Genomic DNA, 24,481 nt, shown 5'->3' on the forward strand with positions numbered 1-24,481 from the left:
TGCACATTATTATTCATTTGTCTTCGAATCTTTTATTTTGGTGGGTTAATTGAATTGCACAGGTGAGATTGCTAAATCTGGTAGGTACTAAACATTATTTCGATGCGTGAAGAGTGAAATATAACAAAGCCATAATTTAAATATGTAATTGCTCTGTTCTTGGATCAATATGACATCATACTTTGTGATCGGCACATGATATTCAGCAACTTACGCATGACTGAAACGATTAGCACGGTTTCCATTGTTTTATAATGGCTTTAGGTTAATATTTTAAGTAAACGAAATATATTAACAGTGCGCAAATTGTCTGCTATTGGCAATATGGGCATATCAGTTTATGGTTTGTATTAACGATGATAATATTGAAAACCCATGAAGAAAAAATGTCATTCGCAATATTGAGCAATGTTTCCAAAAAATGCAAGCAGTGCAGTGCTTTTGTATGATGTTAGACCAGCCGACACTGATCACAACGCGTATTCTTGTCATTCATTGGTTTCTTTTGTGGTCTTTCCATGCCAATCATAATTTTTTTAAATCAGGTGTCTACATTTCACACGCATACGTGAGCACTGGTAGCACACATTAGTTGAACACTTTATACTCGAAACACAATAAGGAGTCATCTTTGGAGATACTATTCGGATGTCCAAATGCACTTCACGCCTGTTTGGTTCTGCGAGCAATCTCTGAATTAACATAAAATTATGAAAGTGAAACAAATAAAACTTCAAAATTTATTCTCAATATTTTTTATTGTACATCAAACTACATGTAAATAGTTTATTTTTTAAATATTTTCTTTGGAAGCCCATACACGTTGGTCATAACAGACAGTTAAAGCAGTACATTTCGCTACTCTAAAATAACTAGGTATAATACCATCATTACTCAATGACATATTTTAATGTATATTTTCGCACCGAGTTGTGATTCATATAATCAAATCTCATACAATATTACTAAAACAAAAACATGTGTAAATACCAAACAATCTAATATTTGTCCATATTCACACTATCTTGGAATGAAGTTTTTTATTGTCTTCTTTATTTCCCATTCATTAGAACAATATTCTATAATATGTAAATTACCTTTGGAATTAATAAGAATTTAGGATATCAGTGATATGCATTAACAGCCCACACCCAATTTTCGTTATTAATCATAGAAAATATTGGAATTTGAATAATTTAAAAAAAAACATGCCTATTATAAATAATCTCAAAAACATAGATATATTTTACAATTTTTATCTTATTTTTGTTTATATAAATCCAAGAAACAAAACAATTGAAATATCATTTTATATCATAATATAATATACCAAACGAAGTTTCTTTCAAAATAGTAACAATGAACTACCTTCAGAAGAAGTAATAAAGATAAATAACCACTTTTGCTCCTAAGCGAAGTACATGGACAGAGTGTGTGATATCTTAACAGGCTCATTTTTGTGAGAAATGGTTATTAAGCCATTAGCTCAACGAATTTTATCCTTGCTCAGGATAAAACACACACCAAACAACATATGAAATTGTCAGAAGCGGCGTACAAACACACAGCTTTGCAGACAGTCACTGCCAATACTCCACTGCTGGCACAAAAAGTAATAGTAACTTACTTATTATTTAGTTTAGGGATTTATGTAATAAAAATAAATCCTATGTTGCCAAATTATGACTGACCTAAAATTATTTTGCAATTAACTAATCTTGTTTATATAACGGAAGTTTCACTTATTTTTAAGTCGTAAATTAATTTATTTAGATAATGAAGTCAACTAAATGTAAGCTATAACATTTCATTGGTAGTATATATTATTTAATACTGTTTTTTCATGCAATTATATAGTCGTAAACAAGATTATTTCTGATATGATTGTCTAAAATAATAGAGCAACCTTTTTAAAACTAAAATTGTATTTGGTATATTTTATCATATTAAAACATGGTATGAAAATGAGTGGTATATTTTCCATTTTGTTATGGGTAAAATTGAACATTATCTATGGCTTGCATTAATAATATTTTATTGATAACTATTTAAATTTTTTTATTAATAACTATTTAAAATTAATTTATAATAAATAATCTATAAATTAACAACCGATACCTTGAGAAAATAAACAGCTACCTAATTACCTATAGAAAATAAATTTATAAAGTAATCAACAACTATATTATGTATGTACAAATAATTTATTATGCTTAGTAATGATACATACAATAATATTATTGTCATTCTTTAAGTCCTCGGTACTAAATAAGTGATGGCAATGTTACCTTATACATAACAGTTTAGTTGCAAAGGTCTTCACTTTTAGGCAGACACAGTACGATTCACTTCACTCTCATTATCAAATAATATCATAAAATAAAGACAATGCATACAGAATACTTACAAGAAACGTACAATGTATCAAAATTATTGTCTATTATGTGATTCAAATCATGATTCAGGTATTTCGAATAGCATTCAAAAATTCTGCTTTGTCCTATGGCAGGAAATAAAAATAATGATTTCAATTAGTGCAAATTATCATTTGAAGTCTTTTCCCAAAAACCGATATGTATGTCACATAAATGGTCAAAATCTAAAAAAAAAAATTAAATTAAGTAATTAAAAGTATTAATTTCACCCGATATATTATAATGTTTCATAACTTTTAAAATCCACGAAAAGTACATGAAAAAGATGTTAAAAACTTAATGACAAAACCTGATATTTACTTTGTTTATTGCAATTCACGGTTTATTGGCCCATATAAAAATGTACTTATACATATATTCTAATTTGAAAATACAATGCAATGGAAAAAAAGAAACTTACAATGAAATCGACCACCTGTGCTTGAAACACAAAAATGTTGTTCACCACAAACATTAAAATGTGGACTTATCGGTATTAAAAAAGAGACACTTTGATTGTGAGGGTGCCAAGAGAGCTTTTCTAAATATTCATGAATTATGCAAGAATCTGTTGATAAATGAAGCCTTTTACATCACTACAATATAGATTATTCGCTACATATATTTCTTTCATACGTTTTTTCTAATTACCATTAATGATAGCTCTTTGATTGATACTTCTTTATATTATGGAATAATCTTTGTGACTTAATCAGACACGTATTAGAGGGCATACATGATTACTATGTAATGTATCACAAAATATATCTATAACAATTATTCAAACACAATAAAGATATTCTAAATATTTATAAAATTAAATAAATTATCTAGATACAAGCATAACACTATAAGAAATGTGTTTGTTATTAATAGTCTTTTTGGGAACTGTAATTAATAATAACAAAATAAAACCAACTTCAATCTAATATAACAATAAGACTTATGTATGTAATATGAATTATTTATTACATACTGATTGTCGTCTCTATTCACCGGAACAGAGAGAAATCATCTGGAAAACATGACAATAAAACATTTACAAAATATACAAACACAACTACATATTACATATAATGTTGAAATAGGTCGGTTATGGACACCTTATTCAGTAACAGTAGTGATTATTTCTATTAAGTTGTTATGTGAACACAAAATTTTCAACTCTTGTATATAACAGCTTCAATTTCAATTTTCGGGTTTTCAATACTTGCTTTATTTTGAATAAGCCGTAGCTCCACTTTGTCGCAAGTCATTTCAACATCTCCATATTTGTCTGAAACAGAAATGAAACAAAAATATAAAACATAGAGTTGGGCCAATTATGGTCGTTTCAGTCGACCGTGATTAAAATAAGGCCAGTTAGCTCAAGTTATAGTTTTGGTTTATGCAGGATTTAATTGAATTTTAAAAACCAACATCAACCTAATTCAATGAAAATAAATAAGTTGACTGATAAAGTTTGGTGTGCACCATTTATGTTATTTTACAGTCCCACGATGGCCGCACGGCTTAAGCGTTGGCCTATAGCGTCGTGGGTCTCAGGTTCGAATCCTGGGTCTAGCAAGTACACATATTGTTTTTCAATTTGTGTTTGAGTCAGGGTATGGACCCAATAGGTTGAGCAAGTGGCTGACATCCATTTATCGTAAAAACAAAATCTGTCAATACAAACTTTCACTTTGTGGAGGCCCATATGATCTTATTTGGATCGGATATGGTCAAATAAAAAATAATAAATTATGTCGGATCTACACAGCCTACCCCCACCTTTCACCACTGATACACTGTATAATAGCTATATCCGTTGCATCAAAAAAATGATTCCCTGAAAAACTAATCCATTGTGATTTGAAAGAATAAATTTTGTAATTTTAATAAATCTCAAGATGAAAACACTTCAAAATTAATAATCTATCAGACACATTGATAATAAATAATATGCTAACCATTCCAAGAGATATTACATTTTGTGGTTGCCATGTATGCAATTATCATAATGTTTCTTTGCTAAGTGGATGTGTTATACATATTAAATGGTATTAAATAAATGAATGCATTCATGTGTGAAATTGCAAATGATTCATAAATCCCAGAGTGCAGAAGTCAATTACTATGACCTATATATCGTTATTGTTATCTATAGAATAATATTGTAAGTAACAAATTATCAATACCTACTTTCAATAATACTTACTTATACAAAATATTATTCTTTCGAGAGACAGATGTATTTCCATAATCAATGATTATTATTTATTTTTTTTACTATTTATTTGAATTTTTGTTTAATTTCCAAAATATATTCAGAGGTTGTTCCTAAAGGCCTTAGGTTGAAATATAAAAATAAACAAAATGTCCACAGAACGTGTGTGGACCAACCTTTCGCTTATATTTTAATGCAAATCCATTTTACTTGTAAGGGGCTGTCCACATATTATAACGTCACACGATTTTGGCAATTTTTAACCCCCCCCCCCCATCGCCACATAACCATTCACCACCCTATCTATATTACGTCACATTTTTGACAGCCCCCTAAACGCTAAAAAACAGAAGAAAATGATTTTTTTGTTTTAATATTTATACTTAAATCGCCGATCTCTAATATTGTGTTTTCAGATCCTTTTCTCTGACCCCCCTGCCCCGCTCGTTATAAATCATCACATTATATCAGACCCCCTTTAACCCTAGAGCGTGACATCATATATGGACGGTTCCTAATTAAAAGGATTCACCTGGATTCTGGAACCAAAAAATCAAGAAATAGAAACAATTAATAGTAAATAAACTAACTTTTCGCAAAAAGATAGGTATCTTTGATGATTTGCTGCATTGTCGCAATGGTCTTTTCCAGAGATAGCTTAATATTGTTGTTGGTCTTGTAAGTCCATGCAAGCATGAGGGCTGCGAAAAGGTCTCCGGTGCCAGTGAAGTGGACAGGAAATTTGGGGATGATGATTGTGTAACAGTCACCTGGAAAAATTAATAATTACAGAATATGAAACGATTATGTATATATGTGTTTTGTTAGGTGTTAGCAATGACGTATTAAATGGACAACTCACTTCATACCCGGCGCACGAGAAATTGTGCATGAAACATTCACAGATGTATAGGTAGATGTCACGTGACCATATGACGTATCCGTTTCCATTATGCGATACAAGCTTCGAGAATTTATAGTAATATAACCTTTATTGTAATGGCGTATTAGTGTCATGACTCATTGCGTTAGAAACAGATTCTCGGTTACTTACGACTTCTCGGAGATTAGACGCAAGTCAGACAGCGCATCACAGGCGACTGTCCAATGGTTTCTGTCATTCAATTGCATTCATTAAAATGGCATTTTATAAATAATAGATAATACTAACACATGAAAAGTGATATCCCATCTTTCTTGGAGTGTTTAGTGGATTTTTTTACAATTTTTAACTAGGCACATTGGCATTTTGTAACACAATAATAACGGTGGAGTCGAAACCTGACAGTCAGAAATTTTGTATGGGCAGACCCAGCGGTGTCGCCAGACCGCTTGCAAGCAGAATGTTCATTTGAGCGTAGGATACCGATATTAAAATATGAATTTCGCCATCCGGCAGACCCGACACAAAGTGAGTGTCATTTTATTTTCTAGATGATTCGTCCATATTAATGTCATTGGGTGTTAGTGAACTGATTAAAACATTTACATATATCTCATTTTCCATTTAGTACTCTGGCTTAGTATGTTTTTCTTTTAAGATTTCAATGTACCCAATATGATAATATGTAGTATTTTTAAATTACTGATAATGGTATAATTAGAAGATATTTTCAATTGTCTCTGCTTTGAATAGAAAGGTATGTTATATACAAAAAACATATCGTCGGTCCCAATTAAAAAAGTCGGATCTGAATTATTGTCATTTTCGGATTATTACGTAAAAGTTATTTAAACACTTTAAACATTTATACCACAATCACAGTTTTTTTGTTTGTTTGAAAAATTCCGAGATACTCAAGTTAAAAATGACGGATCTACCGACAGGGTCCGAATAACAATGTCGGTTCTTACCAACCGACATTGTTGGCTGGGCGCGGGTGAGCAAGATGCGTCGGATCTGACAGTTGCTGCTATGTTCACCGGACAGACGGATATTTTTATAAAAGTATAGAAAAGTTTCTATAATCCGTATTTTTATTCATCATGGCAAGCAATAGGTCACAAAGGATATTAAAGAATGCTTTAGGCTCAAAGTATAGTGACAAATTCCCGGAGAAAAAGAAAGAAATGAACACTGAAAATTCAAATCTCAACGGTCATTCTGACAGGAAAGGTAGGTTAAGTAAAATATTACTAAAATATTATTTTTAACTGGCATTCTTATAAAATTAAATAAGTGGATATTTTATTATTGTCATATTTTTACATTTACTAAAAATAGTTCACAACTAGGTGTTTCCAAGTAATAATGTTGATTGTGGAAGATATGACTATTTTAACCTACATTTTAATAAGATCTCTGTTGGATGTGGGACATCCGACGTTTTTAATTGGACAAAACATTATGCCTAATGTCATAAGTGGTACAACCGACTATTTTCACTGTACATCAACAATTCTGTTTTGTGTTAAGTGGCAGAACCGACATTTTTAATGGGACTGGTGTTTTAAAATTATTGTAGTACCGACAATGTTCCTTGATTAAATTATTTTTTTATTAAAATGTTTGAACTAACTTTTGAGGGTTACGGGCAATATCTATAAAATGGCTAATTTACATATTATTCTTCATTATTTTGTTTATTATTTTTCAGCTAGTGAAAAATGTTTGAAGAATCCATGCCAAAATGCCGACTGAAGTGCTATAATTTTTTTTTCTGAAGAGCAACGCTTACATATTTTTCACAAATTTTGGTCTCTAGTCGTAAAATATACCGAGAAAATTCTGAAGCGTCGTCAAACAACTGAAGTCACCAAGCATGATCGTCGAAATACATTTGTTTATTATCTGCCTATTGAGGATAAGAAAAAGAAATATTTTGTAAGACTATGTTTCTGAATACTATTTCATCTGGAAAACGTACTATTATTAGCACTGCTTGGAAGAAATATGATGGAGATAATAATATTGAGCCTCATCAACGTAGTAAATACGACCATAAAAAACCGTCATAGATAACGAGATGGTGAAAAGCATATGAGATCACGTAAACTGTTTTCCTCTGGTAGAATCGCAGTATATTCGAAAAGATTCTAAAAAACTGTAAACTAAGTGACTCTTGAATGTTCAATTTATATCGCGAGTGGTTTGATCTGAATAAATATTCCAACAAGTCACTAACCAAAGGGAAATACAGAGATATTGTAAATGAATAGTTCAATATAGCATTTCACCGGCCAAAAAAAGATTGCTTTTGTCATGCATTTTCGATCAAGACCGGTCCAACAGACGAAGACAAAAAAAGACAGGGAAAACATTTAGCCCTTAGGAAGGCACATCGCACACTTAAAAATGAAGATAAAAACGAGGCTTTACAGAGTAAAAGTATTGTAATTGTTATATTTGACTTTCAAAAAGTACTAACGACTCTTCACGGAGAAGTATGACGTATTTTTTATTACAAACGGAAATTACCAACTTTGAATGTTACTGTGTATAATATGGCAATGAAAATCGGAACTTTTTATATGTGGCACGAAGGAATTGCAAAACGGGGAGCAAATGAGGTTTCTAGTAAGTTGTCTGTACAATTTTATAAAAGAACCGCATTATTTATCGGTGTAAAAGAATTTAGATTTTGGTCCGACAATAATTGTGGTGCTCAGAATAGAAACCGCATCGTATTTACCCATTATATGCTTGCAGCCAAGGAGTTCAATGTCACCATTACTCATAGATTTATGGAAAACGACTATACTCAGAATGAGAATGACAGCGTCCACTCAACCATTGAAAGAGCTAGTGATCGCAGAATGTTTGTATGTTCCTGAGAAGTGGTAGGTATTGCTTAATCCGTTGGGCAAATGCTGAAGGTGAACCATACATAGTAAAGAAAGTCTTTACAATGATGCACCTATAGGATTTTAAATCATTACTAGCAAACAAAAATTGGACAAAAAATACTTCGTGAATGTATGTAATTGACTCGTGTAACAGAACTTAAGTAAATGCACAACAATGCGACACGATTAAGGGGGGACATGCTCGTCGAAGGTCAAAATTGAGTTTTTATTGTATTTTCAAACCAAGATCCTGGACACTCCTTAAACGTTGTAGATAATCTATTTATATAATTTTGAAGCCTTATTATCTTTTATAGTTATTTTAAACATTTGATGACTGCATAAAGTATTTTTGTTACATAAAATAGTATTTTTTTAAACCTCTCGCTCTAATGTTTTAGAATATAGTCATATTTCGGTACATAACTGTGCAGTGGTGTTAAGATTTTTTACATTTATTCATTTTTAAACGCATTTATAAAACCATTAGTATAATTTATTACGAGATAATTTTTGTAAAATATTCACGATAAAAAATTATATTGATAATCTCTGTGATCACAAATTTGACAAGAATTAGGCATTTTATTATTCAAAAAATCGGCAAGATTAACACATTTGAAGACAATTCTAAAGATATTTATTATTAGCTATGTCTTTGACCATTTAAGTGTGATAAACATCTTATGAATAATGATTGCTTTATAATAATTATTGACCTAAGAATAAGGTAGTGTTTTTTTGAAATACGCCATTTCTTTTGTCATTCCCTAGTGGTTAACCTACAACATACGGCCGTAGCCATAAATTGACAAACTATAATTAAAGTAGGGAATAAAATTATGTTAACGCGCGTGTTTGAACATGTACCTAACCGAATTTTTTTTTATTTTTTTTTAAACGGTACATGTTCAAACACGCGCGTCAATATCATTTTACTCCCTACTTCAATTATAGTTTGTCAATTTATGGCTACGGCCGTATGTTGTAGCTTAACCACTGGGGAATGACAAAAGGAATGGCGTATTTCAAAAAAACACTACCTTATTCTTAGGTCAATAATTATTATAAAGCAAGCATTATTCATAAGATGTTTATCACACTTGAATGGTCAAAAACATAGCTTATAATAAATATCTTTAGAATTGTCTTCAAATATGTTAATCTCGCCGATTTTTTGAATAATAAAATGCCTAATTCTGGTCAAATTTGGGATCACAGAGATTATCAATATAATTTTTTATCGTGAATATTTTACAAAAATTATCTCGTAATAAATTATACTAATGGTTTTATAAATGCATTTAAAAATGAATAAATGTAAAAAATCTTAACAACACTGCACAGTTATGTACCGAAATATGACTATATTCTAAAACATTAGAGCGAGAGGTTTAAAAGAATACTATTTTATGTAACAAAAATACTTTATGCAGTCATCAAATGTTTAAAATAACTATAAAGGATAATAAGGCTTCAAAATTATATAAATAGATTATCTACGACGTTTAAGGAGTGTCCAGGATCATGGTTTGAAAATACAATAAAAACTCAATTTTGACCTTCGACGAGCATGTCCCCCCTTAAGTATAAATATGATTTAAGTGAACCTGTAAAAGCTATAGCTGTGCTAAGATGTGCAACACGAAACACTTTCAGATTTTCAAGAGAATTTCATCTGAAGGAAGCTTATGATGGCTCACTTCCTGTCAGTTACTATAAGTATAAAGATTTGTAAGATATGTGTAAGAGTAATCTTATTCCAGAAAAATATCACAACTTTTACATGGAGCTCGCCCATATTGAAAGATTCTAAAAAATACAAGCGAAGGATATCATTGATAGTAATAGTGGCAAAAAACAAAGTTAACTATTACTAACTATAGTTTTTGGGGATTTTTAAGTTAAAAAAAAATACTTAAATATATAGGAATTTTATTATGCTACAACAATGTCCAGTTTTTATGATTGTAAGGTATATTTTTTATGTTTACAATGTAAATTTTATGATTATGTTTTCTTTTTTGTAAGTAGCTACTTTTATATCTATCTGTGATTTCGATTTTATACATACATTCTTTAAATTAAGTACATGGAATTGCTTTATTCGACAGATCCGACATAAAATTTTCATCAAATTCCAGTTAAAATAGTCGGAACTGACACATTCGACCTATTAATTTTAACATAGTCCCATTAAAATTGTCATAATTGACACTTCTGACAAGATTATTTAATTTATTCCAGTTAAAAATGTCGCATGTGACTTTTCTCAAGTTTTTATAAGTAATTCTCAAAAATTGTAATATATATATTTGAACCACCTAAAAATAAGTGTTTTCGCCAAATTTGGTAACAATATTTCATTAATTAACGATTTTATGGATAAAAACATCTTTGATTGCTCGTACTGAAAAGTAGCATTTTGCAGATCCGACTTTTTTAATTGGGACCGGCGATATTATGTACATTATAATATAATGAGACACATAATGAGTATTGGTATTATTGCTTATACAACTATGTATAGAGACAATGGGTAATATCAACATAATATCTTACTTATTGTTGTGTGTTCAATGATTAATACCTAATAGCGCCTGACTTACTGCGATTTACTGCCAGTAATAGTGTGTATTTTAAACTATCGTGACAATAACTGCTTACACGTAAGAGTCTTGACTGTCTCTCCAATCTCATTCTTCAAGAGTGAGTGAAACGCGATGTTGTCATTTTATGGTACTATTTGACAGGTAGTGAAAATCGGTTAACATCAAAATTTGTTTGAAGTTTTTTTTTTGCCGGCAGGTTCACCACTATCTTTCTACTGCGCAGGTGCAGATTGAAAAACTCTCAACTGTCACATGAAAATTCAGAAGCGTCCTAAGGCTGAGATGCAAGGAATGCTATGAATCAATCGCTATACACTATTTTGCCGTGTATCGGCTGTTTAACCAACAGATAGCGAAACCAATCTAAAAACCAATGGTCCAAGTACGTAAGTATATATTTGTTGAAAACCGCAGGACAGATTAATAAGATAGAAATGCGAAAGCCAGTCGCTATAGACCGAGACTTTGAATGTAGTTTTGGTTTATGAGCTAATGGCAGTCAGGCCATTCAATACAAGAAATAAAAAGCCTCTGGAACATCCTCAAATGTTGAAGATGTGATTCGATAAAGTGGAAAACTTTAATAAATATGATACATACATAAATATTGAAAATAACATATTTTTTAACACATGTTTAAGTTGATCCCTTATTTTTCCATACCTTTTTTCATACAGCCACACTTACAAGGTAACCCCCAATTCCCTTATTTTTGTGATCCCTGTTGAAAATAGAATTAAAAGATCCTAGAAACTGAGGAAAACGGTTTTGCTTTGACAACTTCTGGAGGAAACCCAGTAATCGCATTGAAGACCCGACATGAAGAAGAAGAGTGAAAGACAATGAATTTTATTTTGAAAAACACGAAAGAATAACAAAACACTTTGTGCTTATTTTAGATCTTATTTGAAGTAACAATAACATGATATAATAAATCAAAAAGATAATAGTGTTGAAAAAGTGTTTACCATCTAATATACTGGCGAGACCGAGCATTCCTCTTTCATCTCCCAATTCCGTGCTGGATAAAATAACCAACTTGATGCCTTTAGCGTGCAGACAGCTGATTGCTCTCCGCGCATCGGCGACACTGTTGATTTTGATTCCCGTCAAGAGTTCTGTTTCGTATTGGTTTGGCGTGATAATATCAGCAAGAGGAATTATGGCGTCTTGATAAACTGGCAATATTTCTTTAGGCACGTACATTCTACCGTCGTCACCCATCACTGGATCGCACACTGCAAACAAAATTAATCGGTAATGAAAATAAATTGTTTTTCAGTAATCCACCAGTATGACAGTACCACTAACTAGACCACCAAAATATACAGGACAAATAAATGGACATTGTTGGTAGGTCTTTAGTGAGTGTCGCCGCCTACTATGCATTGTTTCAGTCAAGGTATTTCCATGCTAATGTTACAATAAAGTATTGTTTCTTGTCTGTTTTATGTAAGTATTTTATTAACCAACGTATTAATTTGGACTATGTGGAGATATTATGTTAAGCTCACTCGTGTTTCCGAAATATGGGAATATTATAATATTTTCTTCCCAAAATATTAGCTTATTATTATTTAATAAAAATACCTTCAGTGATGTCCACTGCAGATAGGTAAGTCGTGCATTGCTGAGAGGCAGCACATTAGAGCAGGAAAAGACAAAATTGTCACTAACTGTGTGTATATTTGTGAGTGTATATCAGTGGCGAAGGGTGACTTTTGGAAAGAGGTAGGCTGTGGAGAAAGCACACTTGTTAGATATATTTAAAGGGAAATAAGAAGATAATCCAACATTACTACTGATGAATAGGTACACAAAAATGTATGAAATTTCAAAACCTCACTGATGGTATAAAATTAAGCAATTAATTTGAATGATGTATTTTCCTAAACATTTATAAACGCAAGATACGCTCAAAATATATTGTCATCTTTGAAAAAATCCGTTGTTGTGTATCTGTTCCATAACAATTTTTAATTTAACCTGCAAAACTAGACATTTTAAAATACTTCTATATTTAAAACACAAACTTAGGTACCTACATTGTCTGAATAAATTATCTTAGTCTATGAATGAACTAATTCTAACTGATAAATAAAAATCACGAGATAAATTATTTTATATTTTTGACAACAATCAATATTTATATGTGATTGAATCCCATAGAAATTATATTTTTTTAAATTATTATAAATGTGCACTTACGTAATATGTAAGTGTAAGCGCTCCTTAAATAGCTTACCGATTTCTATGACGTCTTGTCATTATGAGAAACAAACTTCATATAAAAAAAAACGTTCGATTCACGCGAACATAAACCATAGAATATGTGAAGCGAAACGAGATGTCGCTTATTTTTATAAACTTTCGAGACATGCCATAAATAAATGGTGCTTATTAAAATAGGGGAAAAGATAAAATTATTATGACAATTATATGACAGATGTCGTTGGGCATATTGAATATATTATTATGAGATTATATAATTTAATATTCCAATATAAGATTTAAAAATATTTTTCTTAGGAAGGTAGGCTTTAAATAATCGCCTAGTATGGAGTCTTCGCCACTGGTGTATATATTAACATTAAAAATCTTTGCATATATTTGCTATAAGTGCTAACCCGAAAGGGGTTTCCTGAGATTTTACAAAATGCTTAAAATGTTCCACCAAACAAAAAAGGTTGGGAATCACTGTCATATTATGTCTGATTCATGAAGAGTGTTGCTTGTAGATTTTTTTCTGCCTGTTAACGAAATACCCATAATTGGGAAAATATATATGACACATTGATAATTAAAATCAAACTAAGATTATTAAAGACTAATAAAAATGACTATTTATTCAATATGGTGAAGAATCGCATGTTACTTGGCCATCACAAAAGAGCTTCATAATATAATTTAAAAATATCGAAAATCGCCAAAATTTGGGGAACACTACTGTAGATTGTAGAACATTACACTGCCCTTAACCTTAGAGATAGGTTGGGGGACCCGCCAAACATCATGGCCTGGGGGCCTGCTTCAGGGTGTGGGGGCCATGATTATAAGTGTGTACAAAATGTACACACAATTTAGAGACTTTCTATTTTATGCAAAAGATAATAATAAACAATATGATTTTAAAGTGATTTATAATCTTGATAAACAATTTTCAACTGAACCTTATCAAAATATTTGCTGTAAAATAGAGTAGGTAAGATGTTTGATATCTGATAATTGATAATGCAAATGCTTATATATATATATATATAATATATTTTTACTGTGGTTGGAAATATATGATACATAGTTAGTTATTTTTATTTTAAATACCTACTATTTCTGTAATATATATTATAACCACAAGATTGGTTTCGTTTTTAGATATTATCGCAATGTGATGTAATTATTAACCCAGGTAATAATAATACTGTAACGATTATTGAACGAAACCCGTCTGGGTGTTATATTTGGATGTAAATATTTGCTATGGTGAGTTTAGTTTGGTTGTTCTTACACCTTTTAGATTAAGTGTCAGAAGGAATTTAAGATGGACTGTCAGCCGTGATGTTGACAGAAGAGTGAGACATTGTAAAATATCGCTGCGTGGCGAGTATCTCAGATCGGTTGCACATTACTTTGTGTTGCCATACCTGGGTGTTTTCCAGAGTGGATAATAAATTTCCCTCGACTTCACAGAATATAAATTGTAGAAATAGTTTTTAAAATAACTTGTTACCGCCTAAACCATGGCATCCTCAGAGGATCCAAGGCCATGAGGCCTGAATCATCATTGGGCTGATTCATGCAAACATGAACAGAGCGACTGCGAGGCAAATTTCTAGCCCGTAAGCTTAGATGTATGAAAATTTTATAGTCACCCTTTAGAAACTTAGCCAACAAAGTCTAAACTAAATAAGTATTAAGATTACTTTCTCAGCATTAATAATTTTATCAGAAGCCTTGCCATTAGATTCGTCCCTAGCATAAAAAAATCATTGACCTAGCGTAAAAAAAAGAGCATCCATAAAGCACTTACCTACTTATATTAAAGTCATGCATAATAATAATTAAATACCTGTACATTCATTCAGTCCAAGCCATTCAATGTCTAATGTATTTAGTTTAAAATTATGTATATTAAGATTTTTATTTATAAGAATATGTCTGTGTTCATTTTGTAGGTCAGATATTTCAAAATATGTACCTATCAAGCAAAGAAATGCAGTAATAATAATCGCAACAAATGCACAGCCCCTTTTCAAAGCATGTACCTAGGAAAGGTCTGAAATATGAGACCCAAGGTACCTACCTACAAGCCAGGTACATATGCCAGAGGCTGTTTTGTCATTTTTCAGAGATAGAATTGTGAATTATTTGTTGTGTATTGTTATTACCTACTTTGATACCTACTATCCCAGCCCGTAAAAGGGTCATTCGGTTTTTGGTCCCTGCGGACGTCGGCTGTGGCGCTGCGCTCGCCGACGTCACCGCCATTTTAAATTTAATTATTTTTTTAAAATATTCATGTTGAATCATTTTTTTTAAATATTTTCTACGCTGACACTTTTACTGTAAATGTATTCCGAACAATAAAACGCCGTTTTCGCCAATAATTCCGCGTTGTCAATCAACATAAGCATGTCCCCGGAAGAAGAAGCCAGCAGACGATATCACCGTGCCATTATTACATCATCGGGGGGGGGGGGGGGGGGGGGGTCCAGCGCATCATCCTACACCCCCCCCCCCCTTTCGGAGGTGACAAACTAATACAATTATTGTTTAGTTTAATAGAAAATCTTTATGTTGATGTGTTTTTGTTTCCAGTTTTCGTCGTTAACTAAACGCCAGAAACAATCTGAATTCGGTTGCAAATTAAAATTGCATCAATTATGAATCGAGTCCGAGACTGAATAATTTAATATGACTGGAAAAAATATTTCTCACCATATATTAAGTTAGGATTCTTTAACCGTAGCTGTTTGACGAGTTCTGCCACTTTATGGAGGGCCAGAGGATCTCTCGAATAGCCCGTCAAGAGATGAGTGTAGTTGTCAACATTGCTCAGTTGGAGTCCTTTGATTAGGTCACCCATGTCTGAGTTAGTAATGACATGACCACTGAAGTGCTTGTAATACGTGTGGGTAGAAAACTGTACAGTGTTGATTGCATCCACTTCGAAACCTAAAACCTGCAAGAAAAACATAAATTAATATCATGGAAACTCGGAATAAACTCATTTAAGTACCTACTTATGTGTACTATATTTTTCATAAAATTACAGATGGAAAATATACCTTCTAAATAATTACCTAGCTTATATCTCCGCAGTCTGCGTTAGAGTAAGATAGAATTTCTAAGGCAGAATTAAATATTTTTTGTAAACGTCGCTGGTAAACATTGATTTAAATGATTACATTCATTTAAAAACTGCGAGCATGTGTTGCCGAAGTTTATTGTTTTTGTGTAAAATATAAAGTTAATGGTAATTAATTATTTTTAGTTAATTTAGTAGAAAATATAGTTAACTATGCTGTGTTTAAATTTGGTAGCCGTACTAAGAAGCAACATGATGGTATAACGTGTCATAGTTAAGTTAATAATAATAAAATTTATGTTCGACTGTACGATATACGCAAGAAACACAACTACAGTTTGCCGAACAATAGCCACTCTCTTTCTATTATTACTCTGAGATTCAATTCCATTTTATAATAATTAAATAATAACTCTGATTTAAATTGTAATTACATAATAATGGAGAAAACCGGCAGTACGAAAAAAACGTTGAAATCAATGCAGCGTAATTATTGAACTCTTGTGAAATTCTGTTAATTGCGGTGGGTTATGCCTGTCCTAATGTTGACGACACATTTCCTTATAAAAGTGAAATTGAAAATGGTATTACTAAGGTTAATGGTTAAATTGGCTTATTTTGTTTTTTTATTTGTAGCATGGTTGTAAATGCAAAGTTTTCGTAAATCCTATGATATTTGGTTTATTTACGTTGACAGCTGTTTCGGGCCATTAACTCATCTTGCATACAACCCTAAGATAATATTAATTATTACAAAAACTTAAAACTTGTGCTTGTGGGAAGACACTTTATAGTTGACATTGACTATTATGTATTTTTATAATGAATAATCATGTAAAACACCGAAGAATGCATTTGTAGGTGATGTAAACAAAACAACAGACTTCAAATCAGAATGCGAGCCGCCATTTTGTTTTCGGGACTGCCAATAGAAGAAGAAAAATAATGAACCTGATACCAATTATACAATCACAATATGTACAATCGTTTGATTCGAAAATAGATTGGCCTTCAAAATTCCAAATACGGAATGCTTATAAGTTATAAGACTCCTTCTATGGAGAGTCCAAATTCTTTGATCCCAGAATAATTAATCTAATATATAAAAATCAATATTTGTTTGTTTGTTTGTTCGTATTCTATGCGCTGCCATACCGTTCATCCGATTGCGATAAAACTTTGTGAACTTATTGCTTGCACTTGCGAGAAGAGTATAGGCTATATCTTATATATAAAAACGAATGTCTGACTGTCTGTCTGTCCCGTATGGGTTCCTATACCATTTATCCGATTGCGATGAAATTTTGGTAAGTGGTTGTATGCACACCCGCGAAGGTTTCTGAATTAGAAAAATCATCATCTTCTTCTTCTTCTTCATTCTATTTTCTTTTATTCGTTTGGTTCCTATACCATTCATCCGATTGCAATGAAACTTTAGTCAGTTGTTATGCCCACACCCACGAATGTTTCTGAATTAGTACAACCATCTTCTTTTTCTTCTTCATCTATCTTCTTTTATTCATATGGTTCCTATACCATTCATCCGATTGCGATGAAATTTTGATCAGTTGTTGTGCGCATGCCCGCGAAGGTTTCTGAATTATAAAAACCATCTTCTTCATTATATCTTCTTCTATTCGTATGCGTTCCTATACCATTCATCCGATTGCAATGAAATTTTGATCAATTGTTGTGCTCACGCCCGCAAAGGTTTCTGAATTGATACAACCATTTTCTTCTTCTTTTTCTTCTATTCGTATGCGTTCTTATAACATTCATCCGATTGCGATGAAATGTAGACCAGTTGTTGTGCGCACGCCCGCGAAGGTTTCTGAATTAGTACAACCATCTTCTTCTTCTATTCGTATGCGTTCCTATACCATTAATCCGATTGCAATGAAACTTTGGTGAGTTGTCGTGCGCATGCCCACGAAGATTTCTGAATTAGAAAATTATCTTCTTCTTCTTCTATTCATATGCGTTCCTATACCATTCATCCGATTGCGATGAAACTTTTGTCAGTTTTTGTGCGCACACCTGCGAAGGTTTCTAAATTAGTATTATATAAAATACAAGGTTTGTTGTTTGTTTGTCCCATCCAATTTTTTTTTTTTTTTACTACATATTAATAACATTAATAACGTTTTCATATTTTGGATTCGATTTTAATTTAGTGTTCTTTTGTTTGACCTTTACTCCTATTAGAATTATTTTCATATTGCCATATTGTATTACACAGATATTTTAATATTAAAAAAATAATTACATCTTATTATTGTTTAGATATCTAAGATAAATATAACTACGAAGCGACCCTGTGCGAAGCCGGGTACTTCAGCTAGTAGACAATAATTTTTGATGTATTTTATATTATAATATGTTACACTTAAATTTTGTGAATGCATAACAGAAATATATTTAAGTATACTTTAATGCCAATAATGTAAAATTAGAGCTGAACATTCTAATAGAAGGTTACTGATATAAGTAGATTGTAAGAAAAACGAAATCAGCCTTGGCATGTTTATTTGAACATTTAATGAGGCATGATTAATGCAAAAAGCAGTGGGTACCTAGTTTGTATGTTTATAAATCAGATTTGTTCGATAATGTTGATAGATTTTGAATAATTATTTATTTAAAAAATGATATTGAAATATGAGACATGTTTTGCCAAATGTATGTAATATGAATTCCTAGTTATAATAATTCTTAAACCTTGAACCTTCATCTGTTTGGACGTAATATTAAATCTTCAATAGACAATAGCTGGGGACCACCAACATGATGATTACATGTTTTTTAATATCACTCAATATTTGTTATGTTGACAAATTTTTAATACCTAATGAATGATAAAAATTACAAAATGAAATGAATAGTTGCAAGTTGTATAAAAGTTATTATGTACAATATTATAAGATTTATGTCGAAGAGAAAATTATTTAATAGCATTCTTTTTCTATCTTTGGGCAAATATATTTTAAATCATCAGTTAATCTTAAGCTGTTACCATAGGTACTACCTAGTGTTGTTGGAAGAATTTAATTTCGGTTTCACAATTTTAATATTACATAAAAGTGGAGTATTAATGGTCATAATAATATGATATAATATTGTATCACTATTAATAATTAACTTGTAAATAATTTAATATTTTTTTACCTTGCCCACCCCATACACAATTTTGTTAGATGGGCATAGTTTTATAAATCGACAGAGAAAATAAATTTTAAAAGTTTTGAGGGAGAAAAGTTATTCTGCTGATAATACCATCACATATCTGCAGGTAGGTCCAATAACTGTGACATCTTGTATAAAATGAGTGGATACTATCCAAGTGACAGTAGTGGAACAATCTATTGTTTTTTTTAATCCTTACGGCACAGCTGTTGAGTCCTCATTAGGTGGCCATTAGATATAATTAGCATGTTATTTAAATGTGGTACAGTGAAACTCAGATTCCTAAGATACCTAAGAAAAAAACGATAAATGCGGGATATATAAAAAATAAAAAACTTGTTTTTTTCATGGATTTTTTTTCGACGTTTTGAATTATTTTTAGTTTCTCAGCTAGAGTTCTAGTCTTTTAATGGGGGGCATTTTAGTTGCGAAATGTAAAAATTCGTGATATGAGATGTGAGGCAAGCCTGAGCGCCGATCGACCTGTCTGAAAGGTCTGTAGTATGTGTCATAAATAATTCTACGAAAGCGAAATGAGAAATATTCAACAAAAACGGTCAATCGGGATAATATTTCGAGGGCTTAGTGTCAAACAACACTATCTACAAAAGTGCAACTTTACAGGAGAGCCAAAAATCGTTATTTTAGATTCTTGTAACTCAACAAGGGAAATTTTTATTTAAACCTAATGTTAATATTTTATAATTTATTGTGCATTGTACATTTATCTTGCTTATGATGATGTTAAAATTTATAGGGATAGTTTTTAAAAAATATGAAAAGAAGGGTAACTTATGTAGTTAGCGTTAAACTTTACTGGCGATTTAATAAGAAATTAGAAAAGATTGAAATAACGTTGTTTGACTATCATGTAGCCGTAAATGTAAAATAACGTTATCTCAAAAAAAAAAAAAAACACTTTTTTGTAGATAACGTTGTCTGACTTTAAGCACTCGATTTGTGACGGGACCATAATATTTAGACGATGGATGGAGGAAAACGATAAATCGGGGAACGGTTAATGCGGGATTATTTAACATTGTTTTTATGGGTGTTTGGCGGGACTCAAAAATGAACGATCCATGCGGGAAAACGGTAGATTGGGGTTCCACTGTAATTAAATGTTCCGCGGTGAAGCGGTTAAAGCTTTCATAAAATGAGTACCTATCAGATTTTCAGATTAATGAATTTTAGGTAATAGTGCCGTAGATGCCCACATGAGCTTTTATAACTTTCTTTTTAGACTAAACCCAACCTAACTTAACCCACCCCAACTTAATATAATCTTAGTGTGTGATAATGATGCATTGTAATGTATGAAGCCTTCAAATTTTAAATTAACAATTATTGGATCAAAAAGCATCTGCGCCGACAGAAAAAGGTATTTAATATAATTGTCTACATCAGTGGTTTCCAAACTTTATGTTACTAAGCCTCCCTTTAAAAAAAATCAAATCTTGGCGCCTTCCCCCCCATGTACATAAATGTACTAATATAATAATGAAAAAAAAAAATTATAAAAATAAACAAGGTTTTACTACTTAGGTACTTATATTATATTCATATTTAAATTAATTTGTTTTTCATTCGATGAATCTGCTTGTTTATTAGCACAATCAATTTCAATAGTAGTCAATCCAAATTCAACATCGGTTCATTGACAAATGGATTCTATCATGGGCCCCACATCCTGAAGCGGCCCCCAGGCCAGGATCTTTGGCGGGCCCGCTGAGGTTAAGGGCAGTGTGGTGCTCTAATGTAGTGTTTCCTAATTTTTTTAAGTATATCAATCATCATATAGGCATCACATCAAAATCCAACGCACAAACCACATATTTAAAATATTTAATAGTCATGAAACAAAGCAGTCCCGCAGGCGACTTTTTTTACTATTAATCGAATAATGTGAAAAGTGCATTAGCAAACTAACCAAGAACTCAGTAAATAGATTTTTGTTTGCTTCTATATATCTGGCGCAGAAATCATTTAAAAATGGAAACATGGCGAACTTATTTTTTTGTAATTTTGTTTTCCCAAGCTCCAATTTTTTATGAATGCCTTCACTTTGTCTTTTTAAATCAGTGAATGCATTAGTGGTCCTTGCATTGATTTACTCACTCAATTTTTTTTTAATTTCAACCAAATGGACAAGTTTAACAACAAAATTATCGTTCCTAAACAAATTTGCCTCAAATTTCAACATTATTATTTGACCCTTTTATTTCATTTTTTACGAGTTTGCCAGCCCGCTTCACAATAGTATAGAAGTGAGGTATTATAAAATTAGTCTCCATATTTTCAGACAGGTTTGCAAACAACCTTTTATAGGACTGTTTTTTTTATGTAGTTTATAACTAGCGGCCGTTTTATAAACTATGCATTTGCAAACTGCAAATCTGAATTGTGTTAAACTTTCGCGCCTCTCTTTGCAACACTCCGCGCCTCCCAGCTTGGAAATCTCTGGTCTACATGGAATAAGCCGCTTTCGTAAAAACAAATTATAAAAGCTCATGCAATTTTAAAATTAGATTAACGGAAACAGAAGTGGCTTCATATTATAAATATGGAAAAATACTCCTTATACGTTTAATATGTTATATGATTACCTGAAGTGGAAATGTAGCACTCTTGTTGCCAACATATCCATGCACAACATGACTTTGTATAGATAACACACAAGGTGAATCTTCTACCTTTCCATTTTCATATTTAGATGAAGCATCTGAAGTACAGCCGTTAGCAGACATCTTAAAGAAAAAAGACAATTTATCATTTGGGTGGAATTACCTATTCTATTTTTGATTTGTAACCTTGTTTCATCATTTCACTGTTGATAGTATTTCTGCTTCTTTTATACTGCCATATTTTTGCCGAGATTACTTAATAGATTCATCAACTATGCAGGTTTTATGGCAACACTATAGTTGTTTAGTTTAATGTCTCTCGAGTACAATTGAATACTTATAATTAGATATAGTTATGCCCCATTTACACGTGCATGGATTTACTGCTGACAGTACGTATTATCGAGGCCATAATAAGAAAATGCATGTCTAAAGACATATTATCATACAAGTTGCAAGATGGCATGAATTGATCAAAAAGTTGAGCGGCTTCTGAATTTTCACACTATAGTTGGATCTTACATGACGTATACACAGGTGCAGTAGAATGATAGTGGCAAACGTGCCAGAAAAAATATGATCTACTAATAGCACCATACAATGACAACAACACGTCTCGCTTACGCTTGAAGTATGAGGTTGGCGAGACAAATCAGCACTATTACGTGTAAACAATTATCCATAGACGTGTACTGGCGCTATTATACTAAAATGATCTAAACCACATTAGACAAATTTCAAGAAAATTTGACTAGTTTATTCATAGAAAATTCCTGTTTAGTTTATTCATTAAGGTGTAATATTTACCGATATGCCATAAAAATTAATTATATTTTGTGATTATTAATTTAGTGTTAAGAAAAATCAATTACAAATAAAAATTTGAGCATGTTTTGCTGATTTATGAATAGAAAAATAACATCGCACTCAAAATTCAATACATATATACTTACTATGGCATAATATTAAGTTTTGTAGATTATACGGAAACATGTTTTTTTTATCTTATTTACTAATATGTCTTGGTGAAAATTTATTGTTTATATATTTTTATCTTCTTATAACATTATCAATTGGTGATAAAAACTTTAATTGGATAGTTTGGAACAGATTGTATCGCCTTGCCGGACACCATTGCTGATAGGAAATCTATGTAGAACAGCGTTTGAAATGGAAAAATTTACAAACCGGAGCGCTCGACAGTTTTCTGAAGATTTTTACATAGTAAAGTTATCAAAGTTTATGTGCTTTTTTTCATAAATATAAGTGTGTTAGATTTTCTATTATATGGTCTATCCAGCTCAGACGGTCAAATTATTTATTCTACAAGACGGAGCGTTAATTTTACCGATTTCATGACCAGGAACGGCGCGTTCCGGTCTATTTCGAGCTCTGATGTAGAATAATAATATGAATTTACACTTTTACATCACTGTATAATATTATCATAGAGAATGTTTATATTGTTTTCTGACATATTATTACTACTCCCCTTTTGATATAATTCAAATCCTTTTCATAAGCTATTTTGCAAATGTAAATCAGTTGCCTGTATTCTAGACTGCACTTGATAAATTCTCTGACAAATTTCCTTTTAAACCACCTGAAGTATTAGTGTAACCTCTGTTTGAAATTATTGGTTCTTGTTCAGTACAATATTAAAATAATACAGTGTATGTAATGCTAAAAACATGGTACCGTTAAAAGTTGCTCTTCAAGTCAAAGTATACGGATGTATGATATTTTTGTGGAGGTTTTCAAAAACATAAACTAATACCTATTCCGGAAAAGTGTAAGAACATCATTATTAATGTTGTGAGATATTAATAAACAGTTCTTCGTTGATATATATATCTTATTAAAAACCTACAATTTGTAATAATTTAAAATACGTCAGTACCTCTGGATGTAATTTAATATCTTCGGAAAAAATTAATAAATACAACGGCTGCACCACTAAACACAGAAACTTGACATTGACTGACAATTGATAGTGTTGCAAGTTTCAATTATATTCGAAATTGATTCCCTAAAAATTCTAATTGAAAAATATTTTTCCATATTACTTAGTTGCTAGAAAGTTTTCTAATAAATAATATTTTACAAAATAAAAATAGAGTAGCAATATAAACCCTAATTGTAAAAACTTATGATCCATGAAATTAAATAAATTTTATAACAGTAATTTTGTTTGGCTTAAGTAAAAATCTACGTTTGAGCAGCTAATTGAAGATTTTCCCTTCATAATAAAATTTGATACCTATATTTTTTGAAGAAAGTCTAGTCATAAAAGATTTTTTCAACCTCTGTTTTTTCCATAACACTAACGTTTTTGTATTACTTTATCGTTT

At 31.4% G+C, this 24,481-nt stretch overlaps 1 protein-coding gene across 1 annotated transcript; it reads right to left on the reverse strand.

Annotated features, from left to right (window-relative positions):
- Positions 1-1,316: 1,316 nt before the first annotated feature.
- On the reverse strand, positions 1,317-24,119 carry Pdxk (pyridoxal kinase). The gene is made up of 6 exons (XM_085944254.1): positions 24,031-24,119; positions 22,113-22,253; positions 15,954-16,197; positions 11,987-12,256; positions 5,211-5,390; positions 1,317-3,690 (listed from the first exon to the last, which is right to left on the reverse strand). Exons 2-6 carry the CDS (start codon positions 22,251-22,253, stop codon positions 3,575-3,577), a joined length of 951 nt encoding a protein of 316 aa, XP_085800380.1. The 5' UTR covers positions 24,031-24,119; the 3' UTR covers positions 1,317-3,574.
- Positions 24,120-24,481: the final 362 nt, after the last annotated feature.

This window comes from Rhyacophila brunnea, unplaced genomic scaffold (assembly GCF_057557595.1).
Source record: "Rhyacophila brunnea isolate RB1 unplaced genomic scaffold, BYU_Rbru_1.0 scaffold_17, whole genome shotgun sequence".
NCBI lineage: Eukaryota > Metazoa > Arthropoda > Insecta > Trichoptera > Rhyacophilidae > Rhyacophila > Rhyacophila brunnea.